This window comes from Mauremys reevesii, linkage group 10 (genome assembly GCF_016161935.1).
Source record: "Mauremys reevesii isolate NIE-2019 linkage group 10, ASM1616193v1, whole genome shotgun sequence".
NCBI classification, from domain to species: domain Eukaryota; kingdom Metazoa; phylum Chordata; order Testudines; family Geoemydidae; genus Mauremys; species Mauremys reevesii.
Window position 1 is genome coordinate 25,461,625 of NC_052632.1, and position 22,362 is coordinate 25,483,986.

General features: G+C 41.1%; 1 protein-coding gene across 2 annotated transcripts in view; it reads left to right on the forward strand.

Moving 5' to 3' along the window:
* The window catches only part of TCF12 (transcription factor 12), a 330,991-nt gene that overhangs the window by 215,281 nt on the left and 93,348 nt on the right, over window positions 1-22,362 (forward strand). For both annotated transcript variants that reach the window (XM_039490758.1, XM_039490759.1), the window contains one exon: window positions 13,820-13,884. In XM_039490758.1, the coding sequence (XP_039346692.1) occupies window positions 13,820-13,884 (65 nt within the window). The remainder of the gene's footprint in view (window positions 1-13,819; window positions 13,885-22,362) is intronic.

Consider the following 22,362-nt stretch of genomic DNA (forward strand, 5'->3'; position numbering starts at 1 on the left):
TGGGTGAATAAACGTATACTGTATTAAGTTTTATTACTAGAAATTTAAAAAACCCACTAAAACAGTAATTAATATGATTCCCAACAGTAAACTACTCATATCAACTCGACTTAAGACACTTTTCAACATTTCAGGAGGTAGACACAAATTATGAATTTCTTTAAGCATTTAAAATGTTATCAAGATTTTCTTTCAGGTTAGATATAGATGAATCAGACTCTTCTGTTTATTTATGGTTTGGCAAGTAGGTAGCTGTTGTCATCATAACTGTCAGATCTACAGGTATACTCTTACGTGAAACGCTTTCAAATGCCCTTGATTTCATTAAATTAATTGATGTAGGTTTAAGTAAAAAAAGAAACAAAAAGCAAAATGCCAGGCCTTTTTAAAAAAAAATGGATTTTTCTCTGGAATATATTCTAGATGTTTTATTATAAACCAAGTTTAATGCTGGATATAGGTTGACATGTTTAAATAAATATAGAAAATGAACAATGAAAAGATCATTAGGAATGTAAAGACATGTCTCAGAATTCGCTGAAAGAATTTTCTCTGTATGGGTAGTGTAGTCACACTTTGTGACAAATAAATAGAGCAGCTGCCAGCTGTGGTCACTACACCATTTACGTTAGATGATGAACATTGCTTTGCTTTAAAAATGCTGGTGCTTTCCAGACTGCCAGCCAAATAAATACTTGGGGGATATGTAAAAATATCTGTAGGCTCAAAAGGGTTAATTCAGCTGAAATTAAAGTAATTTGCTGTACAATTAAGTTCTGTCATCCTCTCATATGCTAAGCGTTACTTTGAATCAATGGGAAAGGAGTGTTTGGCTTCAGACAAACATTTATAGCAGGTTCTCTGAAGTAATTCACAACTGAGTTAGTGTGGTGAACAGTTTTAGACTAACTTCCACTTTGTGTCCTGTTGTCTTTATAGTCCTTTTCTCTGTTAAAATCTACATAGGCAACATGAGGAATTTTTTGTATTTAATTTCTTGTACAGTATTTGAGAGGTATATTATGTTGCAATCATGTGTCACATTTGGGCATAGCAAATAATTACAGTTAATAACACTTCAGGTGTTAACTAAAATCTTAATAATGCCAGAATTAGTCCAACATATGCCAGTGTTTGCTAACTTATGAAATGCCAATGGTTTAAATTGTCTAGTGAGAATTTTATAGTTTGATTTCTGCAAATCAGAGTTTTCTGGTCCAAGAGCACATATGCTTGTGATTGCTAGATCTTTGTGAAATTTTCATTCTGAAACCATATGAAGCTCACTTCATTTGGAGTTTTGTTGCAAACACAAAACTCATCCCCTTGTAAGTAACCGTGGGCAGACTTAAGGTTTTGATACAAAACCAACTCAGTGGTTTTGATTTGTCTTTTGGGTTGATTCAAACATGGAACTTGAAGCAAAACTATGGGATGTGAACCCCACAGGGATTATAACTGAAGAGAGTTGTAACAGTGCTGGAATGTAGGTACAAGCATGACCAATATACTTCTGTTATGGGTAAGGATACAATTCTGTCACGGAGGTCACAGATTCTGTGACTTTCCAGGACCTCCGTGACTTCTTTCAGGACGGGGCTGTGTTGGAGCAGCTGTCAGCCCCAGGGCGGCCAGTGCAGCAGCCCAAGGGCTGAAGCAGCGACTGGAGTTAGATTAGCCCCCCTGGGGCTGGAGCAGAGGCTGGTGGTCAGTGCTAGGGCTGCTGGAGCAGAAGTCCTGGGGCCGTTGGAGCAGCTGGCTGGTGGTCAGCCCCAGGGCTGGAGCAGCTGGCTGGCCCCAGAGCTTCCAGAGTGGTGGTCCCTGGACCAGTGGTGGTCAGCCCCTGCCACAGTAGCAGGGCTGGAGCAGCTGCCGGAGGTCAGCCCTGGCAGCGCTTTGACTGTTAGGTCCGCTCCCCCTCTGGGCTTTTATTTTTAGTAAAAGTCAGGGACAGGCTGCAGACTTCCATGAATTTTTGTTTATTGCCCGCAACCTCTTCCTGACTTTTACTAAAAATACCCGTGACAGAATCTTAACCTCAGTTATGAGACATAGCCCTCTTAAGTGCAGGGCTTGCTCAAGACAAGCGATAATGAAGAGAGGTCAGCTGACGAGGTGTCATATGATTGCCTACTGGAGTCTATGAGCACGTGTACATGGGGAAATTTAGTCTTGAATAAGTGTTACACAGGGAGTTATACTGATGTGGTATAATTATAATGGTATAGTTATGCTGGTAAATTACCCCATGTAGAAAAGCTCTTAATAATGGAATGCTCCTGGTTTATTCTGGAGAAGATAAGGGTTGAGATAAGATCTTGAAGGAAGCTCCTCTGTGGAGGTCTAGGAGATATCCAGTGAAGGCTATGCAGAAGGTAGGTGTAGCCTCTCCCCTCCCAGCTTTCTGAAAACTAGGAAAGCTTTGAGGTACTCTTGTCCTGTCTTGGATCATTTTGTGATGATAAGCAAGTCCTGAAGAAGAAAGGGCCTTGGCCTGAACTATAGTTTGGACTTTATTTTATCTTTCTGGCTGGTATATCTGCCCACTGGTTTACAATAATAGATGTTCATGCAAATCATGCAAATGAAAACTGGAAGTCAGTGGGGATTCTGCCATTGAATTAAATGAAATATGGATTGAGCTGGAACGTAGTGTAAAACACAGGAAATTACACAAGAAAAAGGAAGGGCAGAGAAGGGAGGGATGTGATAGGTTATAAAGCAAGAATGTGATTTAGAATTGTAGCCAATTAGTTCATTTTAACATCTATTTATCATTGTATTATGTGATGTTATGGTCAACTCATGAAATAATAAATAAAATAAAAGGCTGCAGAATGCTGTGTATAAGGCTTTAATTGCTATTTTTTTAAACGTAAGAAAAATATAGCACTAGAGAAGCGGTGAGCCGTGGAAAGCTGGCTGAAGGAAATGGGCTTTGTAACACACAGGAAGAAAGGAGGCTTAAAGGAAGTATGTGGTGAGGAGAAAGTGAACACAATGTAGGGGAAGAAAGAAAAGAAACAGGGAATGTCTGTTAAAGAAAAAACAAAATTAGAGGGGAAAACTTGAGGAAAATCTATATTACCACTCAGGAAGACATAAAGGGAGTAATGTGAAGGGGAAAGAAGGAAAAAAACATGAGATGCCAGTTTATTTTGTATGGTTTAAAGCTAAAATATTTCAAAATGCCCCAAAATGTTTAATTTTATTAGTGGGTGTCTAACAATTCCTGCTATGATTCAAGTTCCAAATGAATGTTCATTATAATTTCTATTTTCCCAAACGCCTATCTACCTATGAAGTTGTACAAGGCTACCTGAAACCTCCTCTGTGGCAGTGCAGTATGACCACAAATGTAATCAAGTGTACAGTCCCTGCTGCAAATGAGACAGGGCATTCCTGACTAGGGATCTTGGGTTCTAGGAATTCACTTCCTCTTGGTTCTCCAGATCCCAGAGTTGTTGACTTTCAAGATATGCTGCAAGATTCCCCTGTTTTCCCCCGATTTTTCTTTGAGGAGTTATGGAGTGGATAATAGAAAATTCATTTTGGGGTTGGGGTGATTTTCTGAAGAAGATTCTTGGAATGTCTTTTAGATGCATAAGTCGTCTGACTAATCTCTCTTAATTTTATACAGCCATAGAGAGATATCAGTGCAATATCTAAATTACCCCCTCTCAGTCCATTTGATCTTCATGGGGTATGAATTTTTTAACCTAATTTGGAGAATTTAAATGCTGACATCAACTACCACTGGCAATGTCTAATACACTAGGCACAGGCAACCTTAATTTTGGCATTTCCTAACTTTTGACTACTTGACTTTGCAACTGTAAAGTACATAGTTTTTTGTGTGTAGTTTTAAGTTGTGTAATCTAAATTGCATGTTCTCCCACTCTTTCTTCTGAATCTGTAAAATGTAGCAGTTTGTGTGCAGAGGAGTGCCTACCTTTTTAAGCAGATGTTCTTAAAATACAAAATCGTATAAACCACCTTTAGGGATTTCCCTCCTCTCAGCTCAGATGGCATGGTGGGGTAGGTGTCTGTATCTGTGAGAATTCCATGAAGCAAGCTCTCCAGATATGTAAATCCACTGCATTTATAAAATGTATTTTTAAAGTTGTGATAATTTTGATTCAGAGCTTCAAGATTTTCAACAGACCCTTTTTCAGATAGTAATTGTTTGATCGATTCTTTTTGTATATTGTAATAGGAATTACTCAACTCCTCACACTTGAGAGAAAAAGTGTGTTTTTGAGCAATATGACCATAACTCATTTAGTCATATCACTTAACATTGTGATATAATTGCGTTTTAGCTCTACTCATGTCACAATTTAGAATTCCAATATTTTTTAATATGTTGAGTTGAATTCCCTATAATCTCATATGGCTCTCTGAGTGATAGTGCAAAATAAGTTGTTCACTAATCTAACCAAAACAAAGGAAGCACATAATTTGATATATTGCAGTTACTTATTTTACAGTATGTGCAACTAGCAAGTTGTCATTTGAAAATCTGGCAGTCTCATGGGACAAACTCCTGCATTACTCCTGGGGGAATTCTGCGCCTAAAAATTCTGCGCCAAAAAAAATAATTCTGTGCACAATATTTTAAAATTCTGCATATTTTATTTGTCAAAATAACACTATATAACCAAGCCAGCTTCAATTATTTTCATAATTTATTTCAAAATACCTGTCAGCAACTTTGCCTGTAACAGTACAGACAACAATTTTTTCCCCAGGAGTAGAGAATTAAAGAAATTCCTATGACAGCCCAGTTCCTGTTTCTCTGCCCCCTCCCCTCCAGAACCCCACTGGGGAGGGGGCAGACACCTGTGTCCTCTCCCCACTGGGGGGGGCCAGACACCGGCAATCTCTCTCCCCCCATCAGCCCAGACACCCGCACCTCTCCCCACCAGAGCCCAGCTGTGGGGCATCCCCCTAGCACAAACAACCCACATCCCTTACTCCCCAGAGCCCGGGGATCCAGAGGGAGATAGAGCCTGATGCTGGGTCCCAGGCTTGTATGGAGTTTCCTGCATGTTGCCTCCTTCCTTCAAGGCATGCTGGAAATTGCAGGTGCCCAGAACCTTCCAGTTCCTCCTCCATGCCCCCACCCCCCGAGCAGTGTCTTCTATTTACAAGCTGCGGAGCTGGACTTTGCCAGGTCCAGTGGCCCCAAGTGGCAACCAACAGCTCTGCAGTGCCAGTTCTGCAGAGAGAAAGGAAATTCTGCACAGAACATTAATTCTGTGCAAATTCTGCATTGTGCAGAGGTGCAGAATTCCCCCAGGCGTACTGGTTTTCCTAGGTCCTGCCACATCTGCAAAATCCATCTTGTCGTTCTGGATTATTCCATTTCTAAAACAGAGAACTTGTCATATAAACTTGGCTAGAGTTTCCACTTTTGTATCCACGCTAGTGGTCATAATAATCAGTTCTGTTCTTGAGTAGATGCAGCTGTGTATTCCACTTACGTGTGTATGCTCCCAGAGCACCAGAGCTGGAGAATTTTGCCTAGCAGTACCCATAGAGGGGCAGCCCTCGTGCCTCATGGCCATAGCTCCTCCCCTGGCTATATGAGGCAGCACCATCCTTACCCCTCTAAGTTTCTTCTTACTCTCTGTGGCTGGACTCTCAGCTCTCTGTGGTCTTAACTTCACAATCTCTCACTATTTTAGTGTATTTTTCTAGTTTTATTTAGTTAGGTTCAGGGGAATGTATGCCAAGGCATTCCCTTTGCCTGGCCCTTACCAACCAGGACTCTTGTCACCAGTGCCTCCTTGATAGGTTGGGGAGTTACTGGGGTTACTGGAGGTTTAAGGCCTGGGGTCAGAGCAGGCAGCTCCATTGCATATCAGTGTCCTGCAGCTTCGGACCACCTACAATGTCTGTCAAGCTTTCCTAGATCACATCAAGGGTTCAGTAGTTCACATGCTTACTGACAATACTGCAGCCATGTATTGTGAACAGGCAATGAGGAGTGTGCTCCAGTGTGCTCTGCCAAGAGGTGATCAGGTTGTGGCAGTTCTGCATTGATGAGAGTATCGCTCCAATAACCGATCACTTGCATGGGGTCCAGAATCATCTCCCAGGCCATCTCAGCAGGAATTTTTCCTGGGACCATAAGTGATGTCTGAAGCATAGTGTTTTGTGAGTCATCTTTGCAGCCTGGGACATCTTGATGATCAACCTGATTGCTACAAGGGACAACTGGAAATGCTATCTATTCTGCTCTCAGGGGGGCCTCAGGCCAGGCTTCTAACTGATGCCTTCCACCTTAGCTGGAAATTGGCTTTCCTGTTGCTTTTCCTCCTAACTTGATCATTCCACAAGTCATCCTCAAGCTGGAAGTGGATTGGGCCAATCTCATCCTCATTGCCCTGGCATGGCTGAGGCAGTGTTGATTTTCTGATCATCTCGTGCTGTTGATTCAGCCTCCTATATCCCTTACTCTCCATCCTGATCTGCTCACGTAGAATCACGATCACACTTTGTGTCCCTGCGTCTCATGGCGTGGCTGCTCCATGGTTGAATGAGGAGGAGGAGCGATGTTTGGCAAATGTTCGACAGATCCTACTTAGTAGTAGAAAGCCCTCTACCAGGATGATCTCTTCGGCAAAGTGGAAGTGTTTTTCAGTGTGATTATTGGTCTGCTGAGTTCAGCCAATGCTGGCTAGTATCCAAGACATCTTGGAGTATTTTCTGATTCTTTAGTCGTCGGGCCTTACGCTTAGCCCATTGAGGGTGCATCTAGTGGTGATCTCAATCTTCCATCCACCCATTCATGGAAGATTGGTATTTTCCAATGCCATGGGTAGCAAGATCCTTGAAAGGTATCCTTAGTTCTCCATCTGTCAATGTGGGAACCAGTTCCCTTGTGTAACCTTAACATAGTCTTAGCAGCTCTCATGGGACCTTTGTTTGAGCCTGTGGTATCCTGCCCCATTCTTTTCTTATGTCAAAAAAATGCATTCCTTGTGGCGATAACATCAGAGAGACGAGTGTGAGAGTTGCAGGCCTTGATCACAGAGCCTTTTGCATACAGTTCTCCAGAGACAGTGACATTGCAGCTGCACCCCAAATTTCTGTTTAAAGTAGTCTCTCAGTTTCATTTAAACCAGGCTGTATATTTGCCTGTGTTTTTTCTTGAGCTGCCCTCATTTCCAGAAGAGCAGGGTCTTCACGCATTGGACATGAGACGATGTCTGGCATTTTATCTGTACAGGACTAAACGCTTTTCGGCTTCGCCTCTTCTGTTTGTGTCATGACGGGACAGGCAGTCTCCTCACTGATGATCTCTAAATGAGTAACTTTTTGCCTCCAGATTGCATATGAAACAGCATCAGCTACACCCCCTCTACAGGTGTGAGTTTATTCTATGAGAGTGCAAGCTCTGTCAATAGTATTCTTAAGTGACATCTCAATATTGGATATTTGCAGGGCTGTCACATGGTCATTGATACATACAATTACAAACTATTACAACATTACTGCAGCATCCAGAGCAGATGTAAACTTTGGGAAGGCAGTTCTTCACCCCTTGTTTAAGGAGACTCTGAGCCCCACCTCCTGCAGGTATTGCTTGTGAATCACCTAAGTGGAATACATGGCTGAATCTACTCGAAGAAGAAGAAAGTTATTTACTGTAACTGGCTCTTCAAGCTGTGATGCTGATGTGTATTCCACAACCACCCTCTGTACACCTTCTGCATTTGAGTCTAGTCTCTGAGTGTCCGGTGCGAAGAAACTGAGGCGGTTGGAGCTGCGCTGCCTCATATAGCCAAGGGAGTGTTTATGGCCACGAGGTATGAGTGCTGCCCCACTGTGGGTACTGTGAGGTAAAATTCTCCAGCTCCAGTGCCCTGGCTGCACGCATGCCTCAGTGGAATACACACAATTTCTCAAAGAACCACAGTTACAGTAGGTAACCATTTCATTTCTCTGACAAGTCTGCCCCTCAAAATGTTACTGGTGTGCTTCTCTGTCATCCTAAACCTTTAGAGAATCTGGGTGACTAACAGGGCTCTTTTTAGGGTACCATCTACTGCTATGGACTTCACTTTTGAACATTATGCGATGTGTTTTAAATGTTATTTACTGCATCAGTGATCTCTGGTATGTATGAGACACCATGTGTAGGTCTTCCTTGTTTATTAATGGAATGAGTGGGGCGTGGTCTATCAGAAACTTGAAATTATCAAGACATTTCAAATACCTTGCTCACTTCTGCGATGGCAGTTGGCTTGCTGTAAACATTGTTTACCTGCTGCGTCCTCAGGTCTTGGGAGCTGCTGGAAGTGGCGCGGGCTGAGGGATGTACTGGCCGCCACTTTCAGCAGCTCCCATTGGCCTGGAGCAGCGAACCATGGCCAGTGGGAGCCGCGATTGGCTGTACCTGTGGACGTGGCAGGTAAACAAACCGGCCTGGCCCGCCAGGGCCTTTCCTTGCACAAGTGGCGTCCCAAGTTTGGGAAACACTGGTATATTCTATACAATAATTAGATTTAACCAAACTAGCAACAAATGTGTGGATCACTATATTGGTTTAATATGGAGCCACAGACAGTCCTCTTAGACGCTCCAGCCTATATTACCATCCAGACAAACTGGTGATAATAGGTTATTAATACCAAAAATCACCAGACATTAGGTTCTTCCAGCCTCAAGGGGCCAGTCATTTACACAGGTCAGTGGATGCTCAGAACCTTACATCAAGGACAACGCTGTAGCCAATACTTTAGTAAACTAACTAAAGATTTATTAGCAGAATTCAAATATGTATTCCAAAACGAACAACGGGAATGTTAAATCTGTTATGTTGCCCAAATAGTTTTTGGGGACCTTAGTCCTTTCGTTCAGAATTTCCCCTGTCAGAATTCACCAGCCCAGAGATGGGGTAACAAAGAAGTACCTGGGGCCTTTGTTCTCGCTTTTTATATTTTGACCCTTTTTGCTGGAAAAATGCTTGCTGTGTTATGGGGTCAAGCCGTTCCATGGTGGACGTGCTTTGCCATCAGTTCTTCATATGAATTGCAAATTTTTGCTTGCATCTTTTGCATATGTGCTGTTTGAGGTGTCTTTGGGAATGACATGCAGTGGCTCTTGTTTACAGTTCCTTTGTTATTCCCGAAGAGCTAACCTGAGGGCATTTCTCAGACTCACAACATGCTTGAGTTACAAACATATAGCAAAATTTCATAATTCCACACATGTCACTATACACATTATAACCAGATATTAATACTCAGCAGATTAGAGATTTTCCAACGATACCTCACAAGGTATGCTTTGTACAAGATTTATCACAATTTTGTAAAAGTGGTGACCCATATTAGTGTAGATGATCACCTTCCCCTTTATACATCATCACGGGGCGTACCTGGAGATGGTGATGTAAAGCCATCTAGAACAATATTTTATAGGCTTCCAATTTTCTGTGTAACTGGAGTAGCTCCCCACCTGGACCAGCTGGCTTCTGCTGAAATGACTGCAGACTTGGGAGCATAAAATGCCAGCACTGGGGATGTGGCCAGTAGAGTCTTTATACCCTCTAAAGCATGCTCCAGTACTTTATCCCAAAGCTGTCTGGTTTTAAGTATTTCATAAAAGGTTTGGCCTTTAGAGGACTGATTTGGTGTGACTTGCTCCAAATTTTTATCATACCGAGGAATCAGATCAGTTTGATGAATTTCTAGGTGATGACATTTCAACTATAGTTTTCACTTTTCTGAATCATTTCTCAGAACAAATCTATATGGTGTGGTGAAATTTTCTGCCCCCCCCCCCCCCGTAGGGTGGGGTACTATGGGCCCGCCATGCTTTTATACTGAATCTATAAAATGTTCATTTTACTTGTGTCTAACAATTCCTACTTGTTACATAAACCATCTATATATGATGATTTTTCCAGTCTTTGTACTTTACTGTTGCACAAATATTTGTTTTAAAGCCTGCCTGGAATACTGCATACTTTAGTCAAAGTTGTTTATCATTTGGTGTAAGAGTCTCATTTTCTGGAAAGAAAATGCTGAGTCTGGTTAACGTGAACAGTATGATTCATGCTACTTCAAATAATTTTGCATGCTAGGTATTTTATTTGTTTGGTGCCTGATGGTTGTTAGAGGCAAATTGCTTCTGCAGAAAAATGTTCACTTTTTTCTCTCTCTCTCTTTCTCTCTTTTTTTTTAACAGCAATGCTCCCATTTCACAAGCAAATTATAATAGAATATTTGTAGTAACCAATATGTTAATAATCATGCAGAGATGATGTTCTAGAAGGAGTTAGACATTTTTCTATTTTAAGTAGTAATTTGTATAAAATGAACAAGATGAACTTTTGCTTAGCAGGCAAAAATTTAAACTAGTAAAGAATTGGCATTTAAAATTGGTAAATATCTAAAGCTAACCGTATTCATTGCGTATTATCTAGTTCATCACGCACTTTTTTATTTAATGTTTACTATTTTGCACTAAGATTTTCTTAGCTGTATACTATTTCTGAATGCACCAAGAGTGCTGCAATTCAGCAATATTCATTGTTAAAGCAAAGTGCAACTTTGGAATTTGTGTTTTCTGATTTATACTAAAAGATAATACAAAATACATGTATTATTTGTGGGGGAGGTTTCTTTCATTGGTTGCTAAATAAGCATAGACATTTTCAAATGCTTCAAATGTTGTGAGCTTTTAATATTGTGGGTATCCTTGGTTTATTAATCACTGTCTTCAGATTAGGGTTTGAATAGTGTGTTTGGATATTTTTTGAGTCCAATACTATGGTTTGTCACACTTGGAATAGGTATCTAGTTAATGTTTTCTATAGTCAGTGATTGTCTTCTGACTTTTTCCACACTTTGGCAGAGATTGACTTTTTAACTATCTTTGATGGTGAGGCAACACTCAGGAGGCTGTTCCTACTCAATGTTAATGTTATTTGTCAAACATCTGAGATTTAACAGAGAACCTCAAAGCCACATTTTAAGGCTGGATGCTGTAAATACTTGACTTCAGTGGAATATTCCTGGTGACAAGCACTATCTCTTTTGGTGTTTCCAGGATTGGGACTTCAATTTGTAAAGCTGGTATTAGCAAGTAGTAAATTTTAAAAAGAATCACATCAATCCCACATGCTTGATAAATCTGAGAATACAATGAACACAGAAAGATTAGAACATATCAGTACATAATTGTGTGAGGGATATTGCAGATTCTGGATTCTTTTTGAAACTGCCTGAGCTTAAATTTAAAACGTATGAGCACAACATCTTCACCTTCCATTCCCTCCCTCCCCTCACTTTTTTTCCCACTCTCATCTAATCGTTCACTCATTCTCTATTCCTTTTCCACTTTCCCTCCTTGTTTATTCCATACCCCACTTTCATTATTGGTTCCTCTTTGCCATTTGCTTTCCCTCTCCATCCCACACTACACCTCCCTCACTTTCATTGTGTGGGTGTGAATAAGATGAGAATGGGTGGGGGGGATAGAGCAGGGAGAAGCTCTTTCCCTGGACAGCATGAGCAAACAGAATCAGGGAGCCTTGGAAAACCATCATCTGCCACCCCCACCATAAGCCACCATAAGCATTGGCAGGGGACAGAAAGATGAACCTCTAGGAAGTCTCCCACAGGTCCCTCATACTGAAATAATCAGGGTAAGGGGTGGGGCCCTGGATTGTCTCCTCCCACTCAGCCAGCAGCACTGGAAATGACTGTAGTAAATGGAGCTCTGGAGCACTTTCCCACCCCTTTATGGTATTGCCTGGGAAGTGGCTGTTCTTACAGGGAGTCATGGAGCCTCTTTCTCATTGTTGACCATTGCTACCAGTAGTGGCCAGAGTAAGGGTGGAGCACTGTAATACCTTGCCACACCTCACACCCTCCAACCCCAACCAGCAACATACTTGGGCAGCTGTTCTGCATGATGAGCACAGCCCTGCGTGTGGTGCCTGCAAGCCAGGAGACAGCCTTACAAAAGTATGGCTAAGTGGGGAAAGTCTGGTTGTTCCCTTGAATGAGTAGGTTAATTGAGCTTTTTATATGGTTAGTTTTCTCCTGAGAAGAAGGTTTTAAAGGATGAGTGAGCATATGTGGGTTTCCCGGGTTGATTATATCAATCATAGGCTATGGCTACACTTAAACTGCGCTTTGAAGCGCTAAGTGTAGTCAAAGCGCCAGCGCTGGGAGAAAACTCTCCCAGCGCTGTCCGTACTCCACCTCCCTGTGGGGAATAACGGACAGCGCTGGGAGCGCGGCTCCCAGCGCTGGGGCTTTGACTACACTGGCGCTTTGTAGCGCCGCAATTTGCAGCGCTGCAGAGGGTGTGTTTTCACACCCTGCTGCAGCGCTGCAAATTTGTAAGTGTAGCCAAGCCCATAGATTACAAAATTACTGTGTTTCTGTTACATTTTAATTTGTTTGCAGTCAATAACTTCTTTTGCTTTGTGGTTTGGGGATGGGAGGGTGTGAAGTATCCTAAATAGCTCTGAACTTTTGCTTCATTGGGAACTAAATCACAGTTGCAGTGAACCATCAAATGCTGATTTCCTGAAAGCCTAAACTAAGCTGCTGCTTTACATTTTTCTTTCCTCACCACCCCATGCCTTTATTAGTACATGGAAGAACCTATTTAAAAGAAAAAAATCCACACTAATTGTCACTTAAATGGTTTATTAAATTAGTTAGTGCTTGTTACAGAAGTAGGCTACGTATGACACTGAATGTTCTGGTTAAACTTGGAACTCATGTTGCCGCACTACAGAATACCAGAGAAGGGATGTGTGCCACCACCTGCACTACTTTTTAGTTTATTGTGTTGTGGCATTTGTTTCAAATGTCAATATACCCTAGTAGCTCTGTTGATTCTTCCCAGCAAATGATTGATTATATGAGATGTCTTTATTAAAGGTGGCAACAGTTACATGAAATTACAGTAACCTGTTGTGAATTACTTGGTTTTAGTTTCTGTATTTCACAAATTTGAATTTTTGTGCACCCCTGCATGCGCTTGTCCTCCCTTCCCTAGGCATCTGAATGTGAGCTTCATTTTGTGCTTAAGAACTGGAGGGTTAAGATCTTCAGAATTTCCTTTATTATGATTATTCTGCTGCCAGCACTTTCTCCTTAATTTTTCCCATTTTTTCTGTTGTTTTCATATGTTGTTATACCACCTTGTCTCCATTAGTGGACTGTTTTTTGTTCTGTGATTCAACTAGCAGGGGCGTACTCATCATGCTAACACCACAACCCAAACGTTTTACCTCTTCAATTCTGAGTTCCAAATACTTTGGTAATGAGTCTGTACATCCAGATTTATATGTCAGCTTCCTGCATGCCATCAATTTACTACACTGCGTCATTCTGATATCACTTTTCCAAATAGTACTGCCAGCATTAGAAATGTTCATTTTGCTTATAACAGATTGATAGCTATAACAATGTACAAAATTATCCCTGATCTGTACTATGGTATGTTGTACTATGGTTGTTGCATCCGATGAAGAGGGTATTCACTCACGAAAGCTCATGCTCCAATACGTCTGTTAGTCTATACAGTGCCACAGGACTCTTTGCTGCTTTTACAGATCCAGACTAACACAGCTACCCCTCTGAGACTAAAGAGTGATATTTAACCATATAAAAGAAATATATGAATAAGCCCACTTTTAACTTGGCAACTTGCTTTCTGTAGATTGCACAGGGCTTCAGGTTTTGTTTTAATGTTGTGCAGGACAATATTTTTAATGTAAAATGTCTAGCCTGTTCAAAAATGGGTTTATTTCAAACCTTTTTTTTCTTTTGCTTTGTAGGAAAAACATCGGATAGGGGTCCATTTCCACTATATGGCAGAGACCCAGGACTACCAGGTTGTCAAGTAAGTGTGGTAATCATTGAAAAGAAGTTGAATTATCTTCATTCAGTAATTAGTTGAATTCACTTGAACATTTCAGGCTAATACACTTCTACCCTGATGTAACACAACCCAATATAACAGGAATTTGGATATAACGCGGTAACGCAGCACTCCGGGGGGGCGGATCAAAGCAAGTTCGATATAATGCGGTTTCACCTATAACGCGGTAAGATTTTTTGGCTCCCAAGGACAGCGTTATATCAGGGTAGAGGTGTAGTTCTTACCTAAGACAGAAATGAATGTAAAGGTCTAATAGCATTGGCTTGAATTGTACTTTGTGAGAGCTAGTGTTGTCCAACTGCCTCACAAACCTTTTGTGTGTATGTTTGAGATGAGTTTAGTGCTTGTGAAAGGGGAACTGTTTCCACAGTTCTGGAGACTGAAGTCCTTTATTTAACAAAAGAGTGTGTGTGTGTGTGTGTGTGTGTGTGTGTATATATATATATATATATATATATATATATATATATATTATGAGTGCTGTATATGTTTGGCAACTTGCTTCCCCAATATGCTCCACCCCTTTCCTAGATGGGATCATCTTGGACTGAGTCCTTTCAATTCTTGGCCTCCTGGCCAGCTGGTGTGATGGTTCACTGGGATTAGACTAAAGTAACCAGATTTATTTCATATAGGCCACCAAACCATGAACTTCTTGCAACTACTTACCTAGGCTGGATTTGAATAGTAACCTGGAGGACTAAGTCCCTGTATAAAAACCCCATCCCTTGAGTCTTTGGTTGCCCCCCCTCCTTCCTCCCGTTCCTTTGTGTATTCTTCTGCCAATGTGCTTTCATCCTGACCTGAAACTACTCAGGTTTTCCAGTCTTGGACCAAGTTTTTCAAAAGTGGCTAGTGATTTTTGGGTGCTACTGTTTGGGAGATCTCCAACTTTAGATTTCAGAAAATGCTGATCATTTACTACCTGAAAATTAGAACACTTCAAGGTCTTTCCAGGTGTGAACCCAGAAGCAGAGATACTCAAAATCGCTTGTCTGAAAATCTCAGCCTTCTTTTTTCTTGAGCAGACAACTAGTCAGGCCAAATTGTCAGTGAGAGTAGAATGTGCACTGAGTCCACCAGATTAATTTTCATTTGTGACTCAAGCTATAATTTGAATAATTTTCTAGAAGTGAAATGCTGGTAGTGTATATACACCTCTACACTGATATAACATGAATTCAGATATAACACGGTAAAGCAGTGCTCGGGGGAGGGGGGGGCTGCGCACTCCAGTGGGTCAAAGCATGTTGGATATAATGCGGTTTAACCTATAACACAGTAAGATTTTTTGGCTCCCGAGGACAGCATTATATCAAGGTAGAAGTGTAATACACTGCACTAGCAAACTCTTCTATTTCTTCTGTTTAATGTTAATGCTCCTGAGGCAGATAATATTCTCAGATTTCTAAATTTTTTCACCAACATAATCCTGTGTAATATCTTATAATAAATGGTTTTAGTAATGTTTAAAATAAGTTGTAAAATGCAAGCATATTTCCATTTTAGTATCAATATGTTCATCTTAGATTTAAAAAAAAAAATCCAGGTGTAGCTCATAGCCAGAACAATTTATAAAACAAAACATGTTAGTCCTTTTCTTAAAAGGAATGTGGTCTGCAAATGTTTACATTTTTTAAACTACACCTTGACAGTACTCCTGAATTTATGGTGAAAACCAAATGTTATTTTGCCAAAATTGTTAAATAACTAGTGTATTACGTGTCTAGTGCTAGGATAGAAATTCATTTGTTATTATTTATTTTCAGTGGGGAAAATATATTCTTATTTCCAGTAAACATTCTAGTCACTTTGAATTAGTGTTTTCAGGAATGTCTAACCTTGGAAAAACTTAGCTCTTGGGTTTGACACTTGTCCAAGTCTCTAAATAGTAGTTTGTAAGGCGTGAAAAGGCAGCACCATGTGGCAGTACTGATTTTAGCACTGCTTCTCCTATTAAGTAAGGGTCATCTTGATTCCTCTACTCCTTCTTTTCTCTGCAACACAGATGTTGCAAACAAAGACCCATTTGTATCTGTACCGCAAAGCTCTTATTAATATTCAGTCTCCCAAAAAGTGGCAATACCTCTTTAAATGCAAGTTATGGACTTTATATGATTGCTAGTCAAGACAATGATAGATTGTATTAACGTTAGTGTTAAAACAAGTCAGTACGTGCAATATTTAAATACAATAATTTAAGTTTGACATTATTTTGGAAGCAGGCTAATTTACTGATTACTTTCATTAGTGCTAATTTTTTATATTGCAGAACAGGTTTACAATCAAATTACATAAAACTGTGTTTTGTTCTGCAGTCAGAAGAGGTTAACTTTGCTTGTAGTTTCGCTTCAAAGAAATTGGTTTTGTATGCCCACTTTTTAATGACACCAGTTCTCCATTTTATTTTAATTTCTGTTGATTAAACTATTTTGAAGCCAAAAGCTTCTTTATTCTAATCTTTTTTGTTTTGTTAAAAGATTTTCCTGGGATTTCCCAATCTCTTTATCTCCCTCCATCCCCATTTTAGAAGCTGTAAATAAAAGGGAAAAATAGTTTTTAGTAGATTAGGTTCCTCTGTGTTAGTTTTGATCCCAGTTGTATTTTTTTGAAAGTTTTGTTTTGTTTTCCCTCTACAAATACAAGATTTCTTAATGTTTACAGGGGGCTTAGAATTATGATACTGTAAAATCTGTTGATTTAATTATTTTCAGTGAACTTCTGTGACAGACTACAACTTGTGCTTTAACTTAAATGTCTCTCTTCAAGATACATGGTACAATATTTCATGTTATAATTGATCAGCTTGCTGATTTAGATGTGGTGCTGTGTGACATGGATCTCTGCAGAGACCTGTTTGTAACTCAACATTGTGGAAAGTGATGTGGAAATGTGACGGGATTTTTATTTGACTTCTTATTAGTTGAATTGGGACCTGAATGAGAATTTTCTAGCAGAAATATTAATGTGAAATGTGTAAAACCTTTAGTACCATTTTCAGGAGTGCCTCAGTTCCATTCTCAAAATAGACTTACGCACTTAAGTTCCTAAGGGCAGGTCTACATTAAGGGCGGGGGTCGAACTAGGGTACGCAAGTTCAGCTACGTGAATAGCGTAGCTGAATTCGAAGTACCCTAGTTCGAACTACTCACCTGGGAATCCAGACGCCGCGGAATCGAAGTCCACGGCTCCAAGGTCAACTCTGCCACCGCCTTTTGCAGTGGTGGAGTACCGGAGTCGACCGCGGCGCTTCCGGAGTTCGAACTATCGCGCCCAGATTAGACGCAATAGTTCGAACTCCGAGAAGTCGAACTCACCGCGTCGACCCGGCTGGTAAGTGTAGACTAGCCCTAAGTCTTAGTGAAAGTCAGTGGAACGTATGTCACTTAGGCTCTTTTGAAAATTTTACTGTAAATCTTCAAAGGCTTGTGTCATTTATCTTCATAAAACTTTTAATGCAGTAAACTATATATGCTGAATGTTTAAAGCCATAGAGAACTATTAAGAAATAATTATAAATATATTGAAATTACTCAATAGGGAGCTTGAGTTTTCAAAGTTACTTTTAGCAAAAAGTTTTTAGGATGCTTTTCTGCTGCATCTTTGAGTATTAAGCTTTTGGGGCCAATTACTCTGTTTTTTTAGCCCAGTCCTGCAAAAACACTTGTAAGTAACTTTGTTTATGTGAGGAGTTGTTTCATCTCAGTGGCACCATTGATGTGTAAAATATTTACCTACATATATGTTTGCAGTATCAGGCCCTTCATTTTTAACCCATATAGCCAGTACTTAACAATGCCCTGTAGGCAGTTTTCCTGAATTATGGTGCAGCCTACTATAGTTTTCCAATTTATCACAAAAACTATTTCCGCAAACCAAACAAGCTTTGTGTGCGGCTTCTGGTATTTTACCCCATAGCAAATTGGTTTGTCCAAGTGTTTAGTGACCTGATTCTGCTCAGGGCCGGCTCTAGACCCCAGCGCGCCAAGCGCGCGCTTGGGGTGGCATGCCGCCGGGAGGGCGGCAGGTGGCTCCGGTGGACCTCCCTCAGGCGTGCCTGCGGAGGGTCCGGTCATCCGGCGGCTCCGGTGGACCTGCCGCAGATATGCCTGCGGAGGGTCCACTGGTCCCGCGGCTCGGGTGGACCTCCCGCAGGCATGCCTGCGGATGCTCCACCGGAGCCGCGGGACCAGCGGACCCTCCGCAGGCACGTCTGCAGGAGGTCCACCGGAGCCGTGGGACTGGCGACCGCCAGAGCGTCCCCTGCGACGTGCCGCCCTGCTTGGGGCGGCGCAATTGCTAGAGCCGCCCCTGATTCTGCTTCCCTCCTTTTGGCTTCAATGTATGTTCCCTCCCTCCCTCTGGATCCTTGGTATGTCCTGCACCTTCCTGTCTCCTATAGCTTCTCTCCTTTGAAAAATGCAAAACCTCAAGGACACATCTAGTAAGATGGTCGAATTGAGCCGTAACCAAACCAGTGACTGTCATTGTTTTTTAGAAGAAATCTAGAAATTGTGATCTACTAATAGAATAAAGTGCTATGCTAGGCCACTTTATAAAAACACCATATTTGGTGTCCCTTTAAATTGGGTTTATGTTTATATTTTCCTATGTGGAATCACACTATCAATTTAAGGTTTTTTTTTTAATTGTTCCTCTGTGAACCTTAAAGAGTGCATTATTTTGAAATTAGTTCTTGTAAATAAGGGAAAGTGCCTATTTTAATCAAGTTTATCTATGGTAAGAATGAAACTACATGTTCTGTTAGTGAAATGAGCAGAGATTACGTTTTACATTTTGAATGGTGAATGCATGCTGGATTTTAACTAGGGTCATGAAAGTATCTGGAGGTCAGTGCACATATATTTAACCATTCAGATTTTGGTTTTTATAATAAGCAATCAAATCTGCATTATCTTTAAAATGCACCCTAGGTAAATAGGGAGGGCATAAACAATGTAACTGTATGTTAAGGTTCACAGCTATGGTTGGATTAATTCTTAATTATATAGTAACATTTTGTACATATAGGAAAATAATATATTAAATGCTCAACTTCAGTAAATCCAGACAGTCATGAAGGAATAATAGAACATAGTGGTGGATTTTTTGAAGTGTAGAAGTATATCCCTTTTATTCTGTATTGAATGCTATCTAGACTTTGAATTATTACCAAGATGTAAGAAAGTAGTTTTAAAAAACAAACAAACCTGAAGTATAATAAATAGTAGACAAGATCTGAACAGAATGAAGAGAAAAATCAGCAATATTTCAGTTTAAATGTAACATGTTTATGAACAGTTCAGTTGCCTTGATATACTTAATAATTCTATAAATTGTATGTGCAGATGTGGACAAGACATTCTAATTCTTATTATAAAAGACACTAAGAGAATGAAATTGATAGCCATATAAATCTATGAAACACGATTGTTGAAAGATACAATTATGTGGAAGCATCTTCTTGCTGTGATGGACTAATTACATTTTACTCAACCAGTGTAAAATATTGTATTGTAAAATATTTTATGCTGTAACGATAGATGGATTTTAACTTATTTGTGGCTGTTAGTATTTTATAAGTATTGTGGCTATTGCTAATAACGATGTTTGTTCCAGAAGCTCTATGTTTTGGATCAATAAAAAAAGAAGAAAAAATGAATGGCAAAATAAACAGTATTTCCAGTAATATGCTACACCAGTTTCACTTTAATGACCCATCAGTTATGCTATTGCCATGAAGCTAATGTGAGGTGACTCATTTAGCAGCATATTATTACATCATTTGAACATGATGTAAGGCACATCAGGCATTATTAAATTAGCCAGAGTTTTACAATATGTCAGTAACATTTTATGCACATTAATGGCATAGTTAGTGTTACTTATGGGAATTTATCTCAAGCAAATATATTTAAGGTATATTTTTCACAGTTGTTGTTCTTTCTCACTTTCATTTTATTCCTATGGTGTAAATATTACTATACGGGGTTTGGGAATTTTTTTTGTTTAACAGGGATAGAATGTACACTACAAGGGAATACTAAATGCAGACACAGTGGTCTGAGTGCTGCTTTGGAATATGTTTTATAGTTCATAAAATCACTTTAAATATAGCACTTATTTGGCATGTCCCTTGAAGGAGAATTTAGCTGGCTTTTCATTCTCTGTAAAACTCAGATTGACCCTATGGATCATCCTCCAACCTTGCTACATTTTAATATGCAAACATCCTCTTCATCTGGATTCCAGTCATAAGGAGGTTGGAGTGTAAGCTCATGGTTCATTCAGGTTGGAGGATATTATAATTAAATAGAAAATAGAACATAAGCACTAGTTATTGGAGCTTGTCCACTCAGATTTTTCTTCTGTTCTCTATAGGAAATTCCTGGCCTCGCTGCTAACCAGGTCAGCACAATTCACATCAGAATTTAATATGAGATTTTAAAAGGTTACATCTCATTGTGTAAAACTTAGATCAGAGCATTGAGAATAAAATCCAGATATGGCATTATCCAGTTGCATTGACCTTCATGTTGTAAATGTCCCACAAAACAAACAAGTCACTTTTATTTTGTGCCACAACTTTTTAAAAGAGAGTAAAAAGTAAAGAGAGTATAAGAAAAATAGAAGTTATTGTATATACTCATTCATAAGCCAAATTTTTTTAGTGAAAAAGGGAAGCACCAGAGAAGGGAGTCGGCTTATGAACAGGTATAGAGAGGGAGAGGTGAGATCACAGCCCCTCCCCCCAACAGAGGGAGCAGGGAGAGGCAGCACAACCTGCAGAGACCAAAGGGAAGAGGCGGGGCCAGAGTCTCTGCACTTCTGGCCACGCTGCTCTCCCCCCAGCCTCTGAAGCAACTGCAGCTCCGGGTCTGGCAGGCTGCAGCTGTGCCGCTCGGCCCTGACCCTCAGAGCAGGCTGTGGCTGCGCTGCCTGGGCTGCTGGAGCACGCTGTGGTCGTGCCGCCTGGCCCAGCCTGCCGGAATATGCTGCGGCTGCGCTGCCCAGTCTGGCCCACCAGAGCAGGCTGCGGCCGCACTGCCCAGCTTGCTGGAGCAGTTCCAGCCAGGTCAGAGGCATCCTTCTCTGGCCCTCCCCAGATAAAGTGGGATGGGATGGGGAGAGTGTGGGGCTCCCAGACTAGGGGTGATATCATGTGGAGGGTGGTCACAGGGGTTACTCCCCTACTCCCAGCTTCTCCCCCACCTCCAAAAAAAAATATCCTCACCAGTTGCTGTCCTGGCCCTTCAGGGTAAGCATTTGGCGCGCCGGGGCACTTTGTTTACTTAGGTTTACCTCTGTGCCTGCAGACGCTCAAGGTAAACAAACCATCTCGGCCCACCAGCTGCTTATCCTGATGGCCTGGGAGCCAAAGTTTGCTGACCCCTGAATTATAGGGTCGGCTTATGAATGGGTTATAAAATTTTTCCATTTTTACTTATCCATCGGGGGACGAGGGGGTCGGCTTATAAACGAACTGGCTTATGATCGAATATATACGGTAATTTGTGTCAATTTCTTGGGCAGTTTGTCAGTTTAATTACTTTGGCAGCAGCAATCCAGATTTGGTTGCAAAAGTAGATTGCTTTGCATAGTCAGTATTTTGCCTCTTTCAAAACTTCACTGGGATTTTTGTTAGCAGAGCACGCAGAGTGCAGATCTTGGAAGCATTCCTACCTAAGTTTTGCTCAAGTGTTGTGGGAACTCCTTTATACCAGGGGGGATGGAGGAGAAAAATCAATATGTACAGATACTCCAGAAAGTGAGAGCACCACCAGGGGCGGCTCTAGGCATTTTGCCGCCCCAAGCATGGCAGTCAGGCTGCCTTCGGCGGCTTGCCTGAGGGAGGTCCCCAGTCCCGTGAATTCGGCGGCAGCCTGCGGGAGGTCCGCCGAAGTCGCGGGAGCAGTGGACCCTCCGCAGACATGCTGCCAAAGGCAGCCTGCCTGCCGCCCTCGCAGCGACTGGCAGAGCGCCCCCTGCGGCTTGCTGCCCCAAGCACACGCTCGGCGTGCTGGGGCCTGGAGCCGCCCCTGAGCACCACCAATCTTCTGTCGGGTGGAAAGGAAAATAAGACTGAAAGAAAGAAGAAGCTAGGAAACAATAGTCTTGGGAGTGGGAAAAGATCTGAGAAAGCAGCCTCCTCAGAGGGACACAGTTTCTACATCCTTTCTCCCCGTTCAGTTTTCTATCCCCTATGATAAGTTTATAGTTCATTCACTGAAAAATGAAGTTTCGGGTTGACCAAAACAATCTGTAAATTTGGCAAATAGTTTTGGATTAAAAAAAGAAAGGGAAAACTTTTTCTAAAAAGTCTAAGTTTTTCATTCTTTGAGTAGTGTTGCTGTGGGTGCTTCACTGTAGGTGTGTCTGTGTCCCTGCACTGCTGATCAGAGAACTTTGGTAGCAGTGTCCATTGGGCCTGCACATGTG